At 36.3% G+C, this 17,289-nt stretch overlaps 2 protein-coding genes across 6 annotated transcripts; both read right to left on the bottom strand.

Annotated features, from left to right (window-relative positions):
- Positions 1 to 131: 131 nt before the first annotated feature.
- Positions 132 to 10,287, bottom strand: fsd1 (fibronectin type III and SPRY domain containing 1). Of its 3 annotated transcripts, none has more exons than XM_048208788.1 (13): positions 9,831 to 10,287; positions 8,388 to 8,495; positions 8,042 to 8,173; positions 6,861 to 6,962; positions 6,452 to 6,474; positions 5,987 to 6,108; positions 4,776 to 4,985; positions 4,598 to 4,696; positions 4,040 to 4,187; positions 3,715 to 3,797; positions 3,381 to 3,632; positions 2,429 to 2,517; positions 132 to 1,980 (listed from the first exon to the last, which is right to left on the bottom strand). In XM_048208788.1, exons 1-13 carry the CDS (start codon positions 9,843 to 9,845, stop codon positions 1,915 to 1,917), a joined length of 1,449 nt encoding a protein of 482 aa, XP_048064745.1. In that variant the 5' UTR covers positions 9,846 to 10,287; the 3' UTR covers positions 132 to 1,914. The 3 variants fall into 3 exon arrangements, with proteins under 3 accessions (XP_048064745.1, XP_048064743.1, XP_048064744.1); XM_048208786.1 differs by having other exon boundaries at positions 132 to 1,725; positions 9,831 to 10,286; XM_048208787.1 differs by having other exon boundaries at positions 132 to 1,725; positions 8,400 to 8,495; positions 9,831 to 10,284.
- Positions 10,288 to 11,488: 1,201 nt separating this feature from the next.
- ccdc181 (coiled-coil domain containing 181) lies at positions 11,489 to 17,214 on the bottom strand. Of its 3 annotated transcripts, none has more exons than XM_048208784.1 (6): positions 16,994 to 17,214; positions 15,966 to 16,085; positions 14,723 to 15,652; positions 14,087 to 14,260; positions 12,418 to 12,575; positions 11,489 to 12,313 (listed from the first exon to the last, which is right to left on the bottom strand). In XM_048208784.1, exons 2-6 carry the CDS (start codon positions 16,065 to 16,067, stop codon positions 12,142 to 12,144), a joined length of 1,536 nt encoding a protein of 511 aa, XP_048064741.1. In that variant the 5' UTR covers positions 16,068 to 16,085; positions 16,994 to 17,214; the 3' UTR covers positions 11,489 to 12,141. The 3 variants fall into 3 exon arrangements, with proteins under 3 accessions (XP_048064741.1, XP_048064739.1, XP_048064742.1); XM_048208782.1 differs by having other exon boundaries at positions 16,887 to 17,210; XM_048208785.1 differs by having other exon boundaries at positions 14,087 to 14,233; positions 16,887 to 17,208.
- Positions 17,215 to 17,289: the final 75 nt, after the last annotated feature.

Genomic DNA, 17,289 nt, shown 5'->3' with positions numbered 1-17,289 from the left:
CTAATTGCGTTAGTTACTTTTTAATGCGTTACATTACTTTTGCGTTACTTTTTCTCACCTGGGCTGGGTTTGCTTGTTTGTTTTTTAATAACAGCAAAAAAAAAGTTCTATTTTTGGCAAACGTTAAGGCCCTTTCACACCAAAAATGAAATGAATAAGCCTCAGACTGAAGGAAATGCATATTTACACCTGTACGGTAGAGAGCGCAGCTCAAACAAACCTTTCAGCTGTGCTGCCATTCTGGATTAAAGAAGATGGGATGCAGGAGAAGGAAGTTTAACACTCATCTCTAAATCTAATCTAAAGTAATTTATGTTTATTAGTATAGTTGAATTATTGGTTAATAAAGTGAGATTAAATACATAAAGTATGTTTGTGTAATTTAATATAGTTAATTATTACAGGCTTGCGTAAAATTCTGAGATTGCATTTCAATGTTTTTATTAATTTTGAGGAAAACTGTTTTTGAGCAAGTGTGATGGCATGTTCACAATTAGTCTAGAACTACAATAACCATCATGTTCACGCAGTGCACACAGCGTGCACTTTATTTCTCTCAACATGGGGACAGAAGAGCTGTCAGTCAATAAATATAAAAAAAACTTGCGTAACTTTGATATTTAAGAAAGTAATGCACTACTTTACTAGTTACTTGAAAAAGTATATCAACAGTGTTTCTCAGAAATCGCTTACTGCACCTTTAATGGGAATATTAACTTAACTATCAAAACAAAGTCATACAGGTTTGGACCAACTTAAGGGATGAGTAAACGATGACAGAATTTTCATTTTTGGGTGAACTATCCCTTTAAGAGGACAGCAGTATGGCAAAGAATAAGTCTTCTATAATATGTAATACATAATTGCAGCAGGCATACAGAAAAGTAAGGTCTGGTAAATATTTGCATCAAGAACACTGTAATGTACCTTTCTGGGTGGCAGATTATGAACATGGACACACACACACACACACACACACACACACATTGACCATGCACAACCAAATGTTTTGTTAAACCTGCCTCCCTCCTCAGATGCTGGAACTGCTCAATTAATACATTCTATAAAAGGCATTTGATGTCTATGATTTAGCTTAAGATTATTGTGCTACTCTGATACTAAGTATAAGTTTAAAAAGGTTTCACAGAAGCAGCTACTGTAGCAGAATTCCAGGCATATCATTTAAGACATTCAGTGTGTAAATATAATACAGTTTCAGATTTCAAACACCAACATGCTGCTGTTGCATTGAAATAACTGTTCAAATGTGGTTCAGATACTGTGGTTTGAATGAACTAATGCTAAAAACAATGTTTGGCCCCAGTGATATACACATGAACTCCAGGCTAATAAAGCTCTTTGCATGTTTAAATAGAGCAATACCCCATCATGTCTTAATTCAGGACACTGAAAGGCACAGAATCCAGACCAATGAGCTAAAAGGAATGAGGAAGGCAAACTAGAGCAGCTTTCCCCTGCGCTGGCAAGACATAGTGATGATAGGAAGAGCCTCCAGGCTTGTTGCGTCAGTGTTGTGTCAGGGATAGCCAGGTGTTCTCCAAACTTGTGCATACATGTAGCAGTTCTAGAGTATGTTTATCAGTGAAGAATGATCTAGGTAAGGCTGGCATTAGAGCTGCTTGTATTACTGTTTCTCTTCTGACCGCTCAACACAATACTGGGTACCTGAAGGCCCGTCTGCACTGAGAAACTCCCATTCCACACCTATAGGGGGCGAGAGAGAGCATGAGGCCGATGTGTTTTTCTAGAAACAAAAAATTGTTCATATCACTGTGTATGAAAGTGCAGAGAAGGCCTCCTGAGCTGAAATTCAGATAACGGTAATGGGCGTTTCGTTTACGACACGCGCCGTAAGAGGTGCACCAATCACAACAGACTGGGCCATCTGACCAATCAGAGCAGAGTAGGCTCTCGGAGGGGTTTAGACAGACCGAATCCTTTATTGAACCCTTTCAGACACTGTGAGAAAAGAGGTGCAATGTTTATTATGAGAAATTTTTTTGACTTTGGATGCATGTAAACCTATTGCAGGAGACCTCCAAAACAAATTACAAACCTTTAGAATAGCATAACAGGGGCACTTTAAAATCACTGCATTTAAAGCACCTCTCTTACAACCTTACACACGAAGTCACAAACGTGTTGAGACTTGCTTTTTTTTCTGTGCCTCTTGTGCCATGACCACTGCATTTTTATGACGGCGTGTCAAGTTAAAAATAGATGCACTCCATCAAGATATTTTTGAACGCAAGAATGCGTCTTACGTAAAGGACTCTGAAACACGTCTGATTAGCTTAATTATACAAGGCTCATACAGACTGACTAGCCAACCAGAATGTGTTCAGAACATCCCTAATTAAAGTATGATTTAATTGTAAAATACAAAACGAGCTATATCGTATCTTACCATAAAGGCTGGTATAACAGGCTGCTGGAACTTGGTTCTGAAGGTATGAAGGAGAGCTTTGGTTCTGGAGTTGTAAAAAGACAATGTGCCTGAAATAGGTGAGGAAAAACTAGTTAGTAGTTACAGAGATACTAGCCACTAGTGGTCAACCGAAATGTTTTTTTTGTTTTGTTTTGTTTTGTTTATTTTTTGATGGCTAATTCTGATATCTTAGAGAGCAGTGACCAATGAAAGATATAAATTATGTGATATATATTAGCTAAAATTAAAAGAGAAAATAACACATGCTGCAATTAAATTTAGATTTATTTACATATTTAATTAGAAAATATCATATAAAAATGAATAAATAAGAAACAAATAATTTGAACTATAATTTGAATAATTTGTAAAAAAAAAAATAAAAAAAAAATAAACAGATTTTATATAGCAACTTATTGATTCTGTAATCAGATTTTAATATTTTTCACAAATAAAGAAATTTTGGCTGAAACAGGAAGTAAACACTGCAGCCAACAGTGCACTCCGTAATCTATTAAGTCTGTCTGGGAGTCATATTTTCTCATATGAAGACTAAGTAACAATATTTTTACATACACAGTATGACATGAATATGGTATAGTGGCCAAATGGATATAGTGTCAACATAGTTTGAAATCAAGGATTTAAAGTTTGTCATGTCCAGTGACAACTCTCCTGTCTATATGAATTTGCACAAAAGTCCTGGCACTGTCAAATTAAAAGTCCAGCTTCCAACATATCAGCGAAACAGAAAAACGTATTTAAAAAAGCTGATATATCGGTCAACCACTATATAAAACTTCTGCTGCTTCTCACACAGAAAAACACCATCAGTTTGCTTTCGCCATAGCTACCACGTTAGCTTCAGAGATAACAACAGGCAAGCTATGGCACTATTCCCTCATTTTGTCATATTTATAGCTTAACTCACCCTCTTCGTAGTTGCAGTAAATGCCGATGCGGTCCGGAATAGGGCAGTCCAGTGTTCTGGCTTTATTGTTGTGCTTGGCTGTGAGGCTCTGCTGAAGCCAGTTGTTCAGGTGGATGCACCAAGAAGCGTTACTCTTCCCCAGTTGATCGAAGCGTCCTAGAGACCGCAAAGCGATCCCCACTGCAAATGCCTTACTCTCCTTATCAAACCGTACCTCCCAGTAATGCTGCCCAGCGTCAATCATGGTGTCTCCTGGGCATTGGAAAGAAATTGGAGAGTTTTTCTTAAAAAATGTCTTGTCGCTCTTCTGTGGAAGATGTTTGTGTTGACTTACCCAGGACAGTGTAGGACTCTGCTGTGAAGCGGTCTCGACCCACTCTAGCAGATGGAGCTCTTTTAGGGGACATCATGGCTGTCCTGAGGGAGAAAACTAATTATGAGATGGGACAAGCGCAACAGTTTATCTGGCTTATGGCTGGGTAAACACACCAGCAAAGGCTGCTTTTGGCATATTGGTTTTTGCCAATGACAGCATATGTTTTCTGATTACACCAGCCATGAGAAGCAATAACCAATTTAACGGCAGCAGCTTTTCAGTGGCGATGCTGTCAATGTACAGCACATTTAAGTGTGGGAAGATATGTAGGTGTGAATCTGACCTGGCAGGAGAATGCATGGGAGAGCTGGTTCTGTTCTTTTCCTTACGGATGTCCTGGACCTTCCCACCACTGCTGTCCCATTCCACACTGAGATCCTCCACCTTTAGGTTCTGATGGGCTGAACCTGCGTCCAGTTTAAAGACGAATGCTGGCAGCAAACAAGAAGGAGAGATAAAGTAAGAGGTTTTCAACACCTCCCATGTTACATATTACATTTGGGGAAACATTTAATTGTGATTTTTCTGAAAAAAAAAGGTGAAATTTAAAATGTTATAAGGTTTGCTGTGCTTGTTTTGAGATTATGTATCAATATGACTATATAATAATATTAATAATATATTATAATTATTATTGTTATTTTAAAATTAATTACACAGCCCTAAATTTTATTTCACAAAGAGGCAGATGTACTACATCTGTGGTCTCATAATCGGTCTTTAACAGACAGTTTTAGTATGGGGTAGTGCTTTGTAACCTCTGTAAGATTCTTTTCTGTGAGGAGAAGAAACTTCACGCCTCATTACCCTCTGTGTGTGTATGTGTGTAAGTGCAACTTACCATGTGTTTCTAGAGTAACCGGCTCTGAAAATTCACCCGCCACAGCTTTATTGCACGCCTTCACTCTAAAGGTCATGTAACGCGTGTCAAAACGAAGGCCTGAAAAACAAATGACAACATGTTTAACAAAATCTCCTCAAGAAAAAGATTACAATCCAAAACAAACATCAGTACTTACCTGTGAGTGTGTACTCAGTTTCTTTTATCCCTTCCATCACCATCCAGGGATAGTCTTCTCGAGCCCGAGGTGGACCTTCATGATTGGTTCTCCGGTATTCCAGGATGTAGTGGTCGATTTTGGTGTCAGGTTCCGGTAAGGTCCACACCACTGTGACCGTGTTATCAAACACCTGGCATTCAGCCACGTTAATTTCTGGTGTGGCAGGCACTAAAGGAGAGAAGAACAGAGATATCTGATACTGGAGACCATTGTTCAGAGATACTAGCCAAAGCCTAAAATTTTCATGAGTCCCAATAATCTGGATTATGTTACATGGGAATTCTGACACACATATATATTTATATTTATATATATATATATATATATATATATATATATATATATATATATATATTATTTCACAAAGTGTATATAGTTTTAATTTGTTGTTTGTAGTTTATAAATTACTATAATAATTGTAATGTATTAATTAATTAAAAATCTAACTTGATTTAATTTGATCATAAATGCCATCATATGACCCAGCCTCAGGCTGTATTGAGGGATTAATTCTGGTATATTTAGTTTATTTAGTAGAAACACAAAGTGCGTTTACATGCACAACAAAAACCTGTTTTAATGGTTTACAAGAATATCTGTCTGCATTTATGTGAAATGTTATGTGAAGTATTGTGCTTTATCTCTGTTCTTGACATTAAAACTGTTACACCATCAAATATATTGACACTCCATTCGTTGACATGACGCCAATAAACAGGGTTGCCAAGTTTGCTGTTTTCCCGCAATCGGGCTGCTTCTAAACTGTTGCTGCGGGTTCATTTTTGCCCCGCTTGTTAAAGGTTTGACATATTGTAGAGAAATTGTATTCGACTGAAATGCTTGTATTTAAATATTTTACATTTTACCAATGATAAAACTGTGCTAGGTGATGAGTTTTGTGAGGGAGGGGCCTTAGAGCTCCTTTATGAAAACTGTTTATGATTACTACTTGGCTATATAATGATTTTCAAGTCAAAATTGTGTATGTAAAACATGTATTTTAGGTATGGGACTGACATATATTGAGTTTTGATATTTGGGCTATTTTTGACAGACCTGGCAAGCCTGCTAATAAAATGGTTTACGTGCAAAGTAGGCTGAAATTTAGGTGTGTCGACTAGGCTTTGCTTCAACTGTTTATGATCTTTCCTTATTGATGCTACACCGACCTGGAAGAAATGTGATGGCCTGCAGCATGTTTCTTTCCTGAGTGAAGTCCACCATCATGTGATTCATACTGTCGCTGGCCTTTGCTTTCAGGGACAGACGAAATGCTGGAGCCATAGTTACGCTGCAGACACACAGACCCGCAATAAACACTTACAGTCAGTCTACAAACACAATAAACTCCTGACAGACTGAGAACAAGAACATGGGAATGTCATGAAGGAGAATGTCAATGAGGGCACAATAAATCACTCCATGGCATGCATTTACACAGGCACACAGCTGGGGAGTCAGACGAAATGAAAACTAATAAAAATGAATATAACTTGCTATATATATATATATATATATATATATTAAATGAGTTAATAAAATGAATGAACTTTCAGGGGGAGGAGTGTTTGAAGATGTTCTACACTGTGCATTGAACTCAATCAAAGATCTAAGTATGGACAGTTGTACAGTACCTATCCTTTATGTCTTTGGCCGCCTGCAGCAGAGAGGAAAGAGAAAAAAGAAGGGACAGAGAGAGAGAGATAGGGAGCAAGAGAACTGAGTCTCATTGAGTCTCAACAACACACAATACATCAGTCATACCAGCACGTGTTAGCAGGAAAAGCCAGCAGCGTCTGACACAATTTGCCACTTTGTTAGAGAAAGCAACAGCAGTGCCAAACGGTTGTAAACACACAATCAAATAATCATCGTAAATGCTTTGACAATGTAAATATTTGAGGACAAATATCCTAAAAGCAGTTGTATAAATACAACTACATTCAAATATGTATCAAAAAAAGTAATGGCTTGAAACACCATAAAGTCATTAAGTCTGAATAAATGAGCTGTAACAGTGTAAACATTCCAAGTGGGCGTTACCCGAGTGAAGCTGTCATTCTCGGATGAGCAGAGCGTCTGATTGGCTAATTCCAGCAGCTCCTCTGAACTCTCTAGGGCTTTGGTGCATGCGCTCAGCTGACTCTGAAAAGACCCACAGAATACAATTATAATATTACTGGACAATTACATAATCCAGTTGAAGTTTAACACATGATTAGAATGGTTTACATAACTACATAACTCATATATAGTGACTAGATGGTATATGGACTATTTGGTAGTCTTATCAAATTGATTTATCTAGCAGTATGCTAAATTGTTGTAGCGTTCTTGTATTTGCATACTGCTGTTATTCTTAGAACTGGAGGCTTAACCCTATTTGCACTTGATTTGAATGCTTTTTTACATTGCTACTTTGTTATTTTGCTACAGTTTGTATGCTACCTGTTCTAGTAATTGCCTTTTAGGCAAAAATGGCATTTTAAAATGTATTAAAATAGAAAACAGTTATTTTAAATTGTAATATTTTTTCACAGTGTCACTGTTTTGCTATATTTTTGATCAAATAAATCCCTTTGTGAGTGTAAGAGACTTTCAAATGTATTAAAAAAAATCTTAGACCTCCAAACTTTTGAACAGTGTTCAAAAAAAAAAAAAACTTTCAATTGTCTTGATCACAGAGTTTCAGATATGACAAAATACTGATTAGAATAATATAACATATCAGGGAGTATATAAAAACTACAAACACAAGCAGATAAAATGGTTCACCTAAATATTTTCACACTGCGACTTCAGGGTCATATACAAGAGGATGTGCTTTGAAATTATAGACTTCCAAGTAAGTAAAATTTACTTTGACCTCTTTCATTACGCTCTTAATGACAGAGGTGAAAGTACAGGTTTAATGGTGAAGAACGTGTGTTGTAAAATGCGTTGTTTCAGATGTACACGTACACAAGGATGGATTATACACACAAAGACACTGTAATCCTCAAGGATTTCTTATTATCCTTCTCTTAACATGACACATCTAAGTCATGCACAAGCTCTAAAGCCGTCTCACTCTGCCTTTAAATTATTATATCTGATGACTATTTTACAGATTATATCGGATGTTTAGAAAATATAAAACATTTGAATTAATTTAGGTTGAATTTGTTAACCTGTATTATGGCTAGGGATCATTCCAAGGAGCTGGGCTCAGACAGCGCTCTCACCTGTAGCTCATATGTGCGGCTGGCTCTTTCCTGCTTGATGCGCGTCACCATGCCCTCTTTCAATTCGTCCAGGACAGCATGCAGAGAACTAAACTCTGACTCCAGATCCTCCTGCACTCGGTTTGAATTCGTCTGCAAACACCACAACCATATTGAATGCTGAGTTAAAGCTGCATTTGTCTTTATTGCTTAAAACTATTGCTGTAGCAAATTGCTTATTTAGTGAAAGGCATTTAGGCAATCATTGTGCTTGCAACACATTTGGGCCATCTAAGAGCTGACATTTACATTTACTCATTCATCAAACAGTTCACTAACTAAATGTGAGTAAAAAGAGAAGGCTTACTGTATTGTTTACCTCTAGGTTCTCTAGATTCTGCTTTAGACAGCAGACAAAGTTCTGAATTTCCTCATTCTTCAGAGCCAACGTAGTGATAATCTTCCTCAGTGACTCCTGAAACATGCAGGTAAAATTAGAAATGCATTCATATACTGAGTCATAAAATACCAAAACTTAATCAATACCAATAATAGGTTGACAATGGCTGCTCGTGTAGGGTGGAGAACTGTCAAACAAAGCGGATGAAGGTTTTTACCAGAGTTCATTGCTATAGTCCTATTAGAATTGTATTGCTTTGCATTACCAATTTTGTGTAGCAGAAGTGACAAAAAATATTTTTTTTAAAGCATATAAATATAAATTATATTTTGACAATTTTACACCTTTAATTTAAATGATATAAACATATTATATACATATATTTATGGAATTAATATGTAACATTTTTAAAAACTTTAATTGCTATGGTGGAACTGATGGTTGGTCATGTGATCTTAACAATAAACAGCTTTATTTAGAAAACTGATATGACTGAAATCATTTTAATATTTCTAAAAAGTGCTATTTATTATTATAATTTATTTTTACAATATAAAAAATGAAATGTATTTTTTTATATTGTAAAAATACATTATAATAATAAATAGCAATTTTGAGAAATATTAAAATGATAATTAGCAAAAATTACTGACTGCACCTTTAACAATTTGTTTTATATCATTCAGATGATACTTTCCCCATCGACGTCATTATTTCATTGTCTATTTTTGAGTGTTGCTTTGGGACACAAGTGCAGACTTGTAATGCACGTTAGCCAGAGGATGGAGACGAGTGAGCTGATATTACTGTAACTCATACAGGGTATATCAGAAATGTCATGCTTCATTCTCATCTCATCCAGGCTTCTTGCATTGGATTAAGTCACTGATGATGAGCCACACAGAAGCGGCTTTATATCCGGGGCGCGTCCCTGAAGCCTGAAGCTTCTAACAATACAGGCCGGTTTGGGGTTTCCCTGCACCAAAATTTGTTCTGGGTACTGGGGTTTCATCCATGACTACACAAAAATATTATTTCGTCCATTAAGATTAATTCCTCTGATAAATATTTTAAAACAATACACGTTTCATGTTTCAGAGCTTGCGAGAACCGGGGCGGTTTCTGGTTATTCAGACTCACTGTTGTTGATCAACTTGGGGAAATCTGCATGTATGTATCATGCGTCTAAAACACTGTGGAAATCCTAACGATGTGAAGTTGTTACTTCCAGACTGTCTTTTATAAGGACACATTTCCACTTAGACAATGGGCGGAGGACATTTGGAAGTGAAGCTACAAGCTAATGGTATTTCGCATTTTGTATCTCTTTTATAACGCAGCATCTTCTTTCTTTTTCATCAGATGCGTATCACAGATAACAATATGTCTATAACAGCGGTTGCTTCTTACCTTCTGGTCGTCCATGCTGTCAGCATGCAGCACCTGTTTCAGATATTCTCAGGATATTTATCCCAGGTCGTCCGCTATAGCGCTCCTCCGCTGGTACTGATGTTGCTATGGAGCATTGCATCCCTCAACAACTCATTAGCGGCAAAGTGAGTTCTGCGCAGGCGCACAACAAGGATGCTGGGTAATGTAGTTTTCCTAATATATCTCGAAACACAAACGTGCAGCTGTTCAACTGTTATTGTTCAACTTGCCTATGTCATGTAAAATTTAGAAAAATACTGAGTTCTGTTTCATAATGAATGTAGTTTTTTATCAATGTATATACTATTGATGAGTATAAATGTGAACATTTGTTACACACATACCAGTAAACACATGAGTTCTGATTGTTGAATAATTTATAAATGTTTTTGAAAGAACGCTCTTATGCTCACCAAGGCTGCTTTTACTTGATCAAAAATACAGTAAAACAGTAATATTGTGAAATATTATTACAATTTAAAATAGCTGTTTTATATTTTAATATATTAAAATATAATTTATTTCTCTGATGCAAAGCTGAATTTTCAGCATCATTACTCCAGTCTTCAGTGTCACATGATCCTTCAGAAATCATTCTAATATGCTGATTTGATGCTCATTTATTATTAGTGCTCAATTATTAATAATGGTCCTATTACCAGTGTTGAAAGCAAATTTTACTGTTTAATATTTTTGTGGAAATTATGACACATTTTTTCAGGGTTTTTTGATGAATAAAAGTTCAAACGAACAGCATTTGTTTGAACTAGAAATCTTATAATGATGATAATTAGAAGAAATGTTTATTGAGCACCAAATTAGCATATTACAATGATTTCTGAAGGATCATGTGACTGAAGACTAGAGTAATGATGCTGAAAATTCACCAACTATGCCTGTGGCACATAGGTAGTTAATGCATAATATGCCTATGGACTTCTTCTTTTTTATCAACATTAAGATTATACATTTAAATTTGCAATTTTGTATGAATGAGTATACAGTGCCCTCCGTAAGTATTAGAACAGTAAAGACAAAATTGCTCTGTTAGCTCTGGTGTCAAAACATCTATAAATATGATTAAAGATTAATATGAAGCAGATGTACAGAATGTGGCATTTTGTTATTGACTTTTTTTACCACTAAGAAGTAGAGTTTCTCCAGATTTAAACAAGCAACCGTTGAAAATGGCTGTATTAAAGGCCTGGAGAAGCATTTCAAAATGTGAAACAAAGAGTCTGGTGATGTCTATATGTCACAGACTCGCTCCTGTGATTGCTTGCAAGGGATTTACAACTAAATATAGATTTTACACATTTACATTTGCTTTAAGTTAAACCGTCCCAATACTTATGCTCACATTAGGCAGAGGGATGAAACTCTAAAAGTGCTGTACTTCTTAGTTGGTAAAACATTTTGTTGAAACAGTCAATAATAAAATGTGTCATTCTGTACTATTGCCTCACTTTTAATCTATAATTATAGATGTCTTGGCACCGCAGCTAACAGAGCAATTTTGTCTTTACTGGTCCAATGCTTATGGAGGGCCTCTGTATTAGGACCAGTGACTGGTCACCATTTTTTTTTTTTTTTTTAATAAACAAACATTGTTTTTTATATTTTATAATTTAAACACATTTTTGCCTTCACTAGCTTTTTAATGATCCTGCAGTTACCAAATATATTTTACAAGTACAAAAAATCCATATAATCCTTCTGTTAATATGAGGTCATCAAAGCTGCATGCATAATAATTATAAAAGAAATGTAGTTTAAAATGAAATACAACATTTTACTTTGCAGTGAATTTCATGCAAACTACCCAATATAGATCACTGAAGCTCTGGGTCTGAGCTGCTGCATTTCTATGCTATTCTGCAGCAGACACGTGGCAAATTTACAGGATAGCCAGCTAAACAAAAAATGACAATATCTGATGATTCAGCATTTTCACAAAACTCCATTAAATCACTTTGGTGTAGCAATTATTTTAAGTGCCTAAAGCTGTTGGATCACGGACATCCACTCAAGCACCTGTTTGATCTCCTTATACTGAAAAAGGATGAATAGAAAATTAATAAAAGAGAGCTCCTGTTTGTGTTCCTAACCACATGATCTTTCATCCACTGTATCAGGGAGATGAGACAACAGATCTTTGAGGAGTTCGACAGAACGGTAACCATAGATACAGATGAATGGGTGCCTTTTTAAGCAGTAACCACAGTGATTACTGAATTGGAGGAACTTCACATTCAGGTTGTAACAATGGTCAGATGTGTATATAGTTCAATCAGTAGTGGTATACATAGGGGTCACTGAATCGGAAGGGTTTAATCTCATTGACAGTGCAGACGAGGTCATGCATGCGTCTTGCTCTTCGCTCCTCCAGCACGAGCCTACGTGAGCGCTCTCGTGCTGCCTGCTGTTCTGCTCTTTTCTCTGTACGCTTTCGTCTCAACCATCTATTGTCCAAAAGAACAAGAGGGAAATGCTTGCACATTAGTTTTTAAATACAATTCTGCCTCTGTTTTCAGATTTTAGAAGAACAATATGGTGCTGAACTCACTGCCTGAAGGCCTTCTCACTCTCCTCTCGGCTGTGAAGGCAAAAGCCGCTCTCCTTTTCCAGTCTCTTCATCTCTTCTACCTGCTTGTCTTTGAACTGCTGTTCCTGTTTCTTCTGGAGCCAATTTTTAAAGGCCTCCTCTGGGTCACCACAGTCCCTCTGACAGAGCAACAAAAACAATCAAAGTGACAATCTGTTTAATGGCATCAATTTATGGATTTCTAAATGGGTCCTTATAATTGATAAAAAATTATAAAATAATAGTCAACAATGCTCAAACACACCAGGGGCAAGAGGATGCTAGGAGGTCCACATAAAATAAAAGGTTACTGTGAAAAGCGCTATACAAATTTAAACTGAAAATCTACTAGTGGGTAGAAAAACACTGTCAACTATGCAAAGTATAACATTTTATTCAGGAAAAAATATAGTAATGGCTGCTGAAACTTCTAGCATCATAGGAATATATTAAATTGTATAATATACAGTACAGTCCAAAAGTTTGGAACCACTAAGATTTTTAATGTTTTTAAAAGAAGTTTCGTCTGCTCACCAAGGCTACATTTATTTAATTAAAAATACAGTAAAAAACATTAATATTGTGAAATATTATTACAATTTAAAATAACTGTGTACTATTTAAATATATTTGACAAAGTAATTTATTCCTGTGATGCAAAGCTGAATTTTCAGCATCGTTACTCCAGTCTTCAGTGTCACATGATCCTTCAGAAATCATTCTAATATGCTGATTTGCTGCTCAATAAACATTTATGATTATTTTCAATGTTGAAAACAGTTGTGTACTTTTTTTTCAGGATTCCTTGATGAATACAAAGTTCAAAAGAACAGCATTTATCTGAAATACAAAGCTTCTGTAGCATTATACACTACCGTTCAAAAGTTTGGGGTCAGTATGAATTTTTATTTTTATTTTGTTGAAAAGAAATTAAAGAAATTAATACTTATATTCAGCAAGGATGCATTAAATCAATCAAAAGTGGCAGTAAAGACATTTATAATGTTACAAAAGATTAGATTTCAGATAAACACTGTTCTTTTGAACTTTCTATTCATCAAATAATCCTGAAAAAAAATATTGTACACAAATATTTTGTACAATTGTACACATTAAATGTTTCTTGAGCAGCAGATCAGCATATTAGAATGATTTCTGACGGATCATGTGACACTGAAGACTGGAGTAATGATGCTGAAAATTCAGCTTTGCCATCACAGGAATAAATTACTTTGTGAAATATATTCAAATAGAAAACAGTTATTTTAAATTGTAATAATATTTCACAATATTACTGTTTTTTACTGTATTTTTAATTAAATAAATGTAGCCTTGGTGAGCAAACGAAACTTCTTTTAAAAACATTAAAAATCTTAGTGGTTCCAAACTTTTGGACTCTACTGTATATTAAAATATAAAACAGTTATTTTAAATTGTATATATATATATATATATATATATATATATATATATATATATATATATATATATATATATATATATATAGTTTTATAATGACATAATCATATTAGAAAAAGACACCATGTTGTCTTTGTAATACTAAAATATATTTAATAATATACAGCCTTTATTTGGGGGTCCTTGGCATCAAAAACATTTCTAGTTAAATGGCTCCCCCTAGTGGACATACCATGCAGCTCATCCTTTCCATTTCCTGGGCTTTCTGAACTCTCCTCTCCTCCAGCAGCTGCTCTCTTTTCCTCATAAGCCACGATCGGAAGGCTATCTCGTTCTCCTGACGTTTCTGTTCCTCTTCCTCTTTTTTCTTTAACTCATCCTGAAGAAGCAAAGAGGGAGGAGAAGTCTAAAAAAAACGTTAGGCGTATTTGAAATAAGCTGTCAAACAGAAAGTGAAATCATATTTTACAATACATTAAAGGGATAGTTCACCCAAAAATGAAAATGTTGTCATTGTTTACTCACACTTATGTTGTTTCAAACCTGTATAAGTTCTTTATTCTGTTGAACACACAAGAAGATATTTTAAAGAATGATGGTAAGCAGATAGTTGACGACACCCATTGACTTCCACAGAATTTTTTTTACTACAATGGAAGTCAAAGGGTGCCATCAACTGTCTGGTTAAACACATTCTTTAAAATATCTTCTTGTGTGTTGTTCAACAGAAGAAAGAAACTCATACAGGTTTGAAACAACATGAGTGTGAGTAAACAGTGACAACATTTTCTTTTTTTGGGTGAACTATCCCTTTAAGACAGAAACTGATACTATACTGATATTAAAACCTAAAGAAATCACATTACACCTCTTTGGCTTGCCTCTCCCTCCGCTGCTGAAGTTTGGCCAGTAATTCTTTCTGCTGTGGTGACAGGGTGAAGGTGGCATGTGAAGGAGCTCCATTTGCAGACTGGACCCTGCGCTTCGTGCCCTGGACGGATGCTCCCCTTTGGGACGGTCTGGCAGAACTGGGCCTATTTCTGTGCTTCGGTGGAGGTTTGGGGATGTACAAAGACTCAGTGCCAGGGGGAAAAGATGAGGTAGAATTCTGTCTCGGAGAGGACGCAGGACTCTTGCTGAGATGGAGACCAGGCTCACTTTGCCGTGAAGACGCTCGCTGAATGTCACTGTGAGAAACCGGCAATGGAGGAAGCAATCCTTGACTTTCCACCTCCTTTAGACTCACCAGATCAAACTTTCCATCTTTTTCAACCAAAACCCGCCCTTCTTTCGTTCCCTCGTTGTGTTCATTCTCATGGTCTCCTATGTCGCTCTCCTCTCTCTGAGAGATCTTCAGTCTCTGCATTTGTCCGGATACCTCTCGATATTCCTCTAAGTCCCCGTAGGAGGCGCTGTTGTTACTCTCTTGAGTGTCAAACTCCAGCGCAGGCACCACCAGGTCAACAAGAGTATCTTTAAACTGCAGGCGTCTGCGGCGGCTCTGGTCTGGAGGATCCTGGTCCTGGAGTTGTTTGTTAGCTTCTTGAATCTTATCCAAGATGTATTTCTTTTCTTCATCGAGGTCTTCGTCGCTCTGTAAATGTGGAGAGGTTATAAGGTCGTCCCTGTCGGGATCTAACGCACCTTCTAATGGCTCCATAGGCGTTGGCCACCTTTCATCTGCTTCTTCATCATCCGTTTCCCTGTGTTTGTGCGCATCCTTCTTTCTATCTTCTTTAGGTTCATCTTCTTCGAGCTCTTTGTCGATCTGAGCTTCAATGTCATCATCATCAGGATCCTTTGTTGAAGAAAATAATGTGTTCAGTTTGAGAAAAACAGAATAAGATAAGGAATAAAAGAAGAACGGCGGGTTAAGGAGAGCAAGTTCTCTGAAGAGTGAATCAGATACATAGAGCGTATGTGTTGAATAATGCAACGCCATGAGACATAGTTCTCTGGGTGAGTGAAAGTGTGTATGGATCTGTGTCAGTGGGGTGGATTTCACACACACGGGTACAGCGTCTGTGTAATGAAATACCACACACTATTCCAGAGGACTGTCTCCGAGATATGAACCTGTTTCTGCCATCATTGTGCATTCACTCACTCACCTGTTCCTCACTCCTGCTCTCCTCGCTGATAAGCCAGTCCAGGTCTTTCTCAAAGTCATCCTCATACTCATCCGGACTGTTTTTGACTGCAGAAACACTCATGCTCTCTTCGATTTCTCACTAAGACACAGCAAATGAAACATAGAGCACAATAGAAATCAAATTTTATTTTTTATCAGTTACATAGATGACATACAGAAATACGCATCACTTATATGTACAACACACTCTTGGTGTGTTTGTTGACATGGACATAAAATCCATGCATTATAGGGCTTTAAATTTAAAACAGCTTGGAGTCTCATGAATTAGATGTCAGAGAGTTTCAGAAAGAGCAACACAGGTGTGTAGACATGGAATCTGACCCATAATTCTCACGGAAATAAAATTAAATATAAAAATACTTTTTATTTCAGCTAGTTACCAAAGCAACATTTCTCATTTTCATTCAGTTTTCCTTGATGTACTAAAGTAACTAAAACTAAAATTGAACTAAAAAAATAAAAACTATAGGCCTATAGAAATAAATAACAAACAAAAACGAATAAAAATGGCACTAAAACACTACAGTTTAACTACAGTTACAATAAAAACTAAATCAAAATATTAATAATAATCTCAGTGATACTAAAATAACACTGGTCCAGTGACAGTTCTACATTGTTATTCATTCTTCTTTATTTATTTTTTCCTATTTAAATTTAAAGGGGGCTTTAGGCTGTATTTGTAAATGCCTGATATGAGAATTTTTACTAAATGCACTGCAATTCCAAAATAATTAATGTTAAATCTGCGTGGTAAAATCTATTTTAATGTGCATTAAGGCTAATAATAATACAACACAATACAAAACCTGCCCAGAACACCGGCTGCTTTTAGAATTGAGTTATTTTCCCGCGCCTAAAAATGTACACAGCTTACCTTAAAAACTTCTGTATGGTGTTGCCTCGCGTTGAGTGCAAAAATAATGAGTGACAACAATTCATTAGCCGCCCTATATATTCTAGAGAGCTGGTCTCCACGCGCACCTGTACATTAGAGAGCAGGTCGCTCTAATCCTCTTCTGGCCTCTGCTTCAAAGTAGCATGTAACAGGTGTTGCCATAGAGACACACAACACGGCCTGTCGTGGGGGCGCGCGCATGCGCAGACTCTTTGTAAATGTAGAAGGTAGAGCCAGCCAGATTTTATCTGTGATACAGTTGGTGGAAAAATAAACAATGTACAACAAAGGATAATTTGGTTTGTTTGGCCAAATCTTTATGAATAAGCAAGTTTGTGTCCTTTAATATCTTTACTTATTTCACTTTATGTTTTATTTATTG

The sequence above is a fragment of the Megalobrama amblycephala genome, linkage group LG12 (genome assembly GCF_018812025.1).
Source record: "Megalobrama amblycephala isolate DHTTF-2021 linkage group LG12, ASM1881202v1, whole genome shotgun sequence".
Classification (NCBI taxonomy): Eukaryota; Metazoa; Chordata; class Actinopteri; order Cypriniformes; family Xenocyprididae; genus Megalobrama; species Megalobrama amblycephala.
Note: the sequence above shows the minus strand (reverse complement) of the source record. Positions and strands in the feature narration are given on the sequence as shown.

Excerpts from the sequence above, each read along its gene's own strand:
- fsd1 (XM_048208786.1), bottom strand. Across the intron at positions 8,174-8,387 it reads ACCTAGAGGTAAACAATACA|ACGAATTCAAACCGAGTGCA; the intron begins GTAAGCCTTCTC and ends TGGTGTTTGCAG. Across the intron at positions 6,963-8,041 it reads GCCGCACATATGAGCTACAG|AGTCAGCTGAGCGCATGCAC; the intron begins GTGAGAGCGCTG and ends GGGTCTTTTCAG.
- ccdc181 (XM_048208784.1), bottom strand. The coding sequence starts at position 16,067 with ATGAGTGTTTCTGCAGTCAAAAACAGTCCGGATGAGTATGAGGATGAC. Across the intron at positions 15,653-15,965 it reads AGAGCAGGAGTGAGGAACAG|GATCCTGATGATGATGACAT; the intron begins GTGAGTGAGTGA and ends TCTTCAACAAAG. Across the intron at positions 12,576-14,086 it reads TGGAAAGGATGAGCTGCATG|AGGGACTGTGGTGACCCAGA; the intron begins GTATGTCCACTA and ends TTGCTCTGTCAG.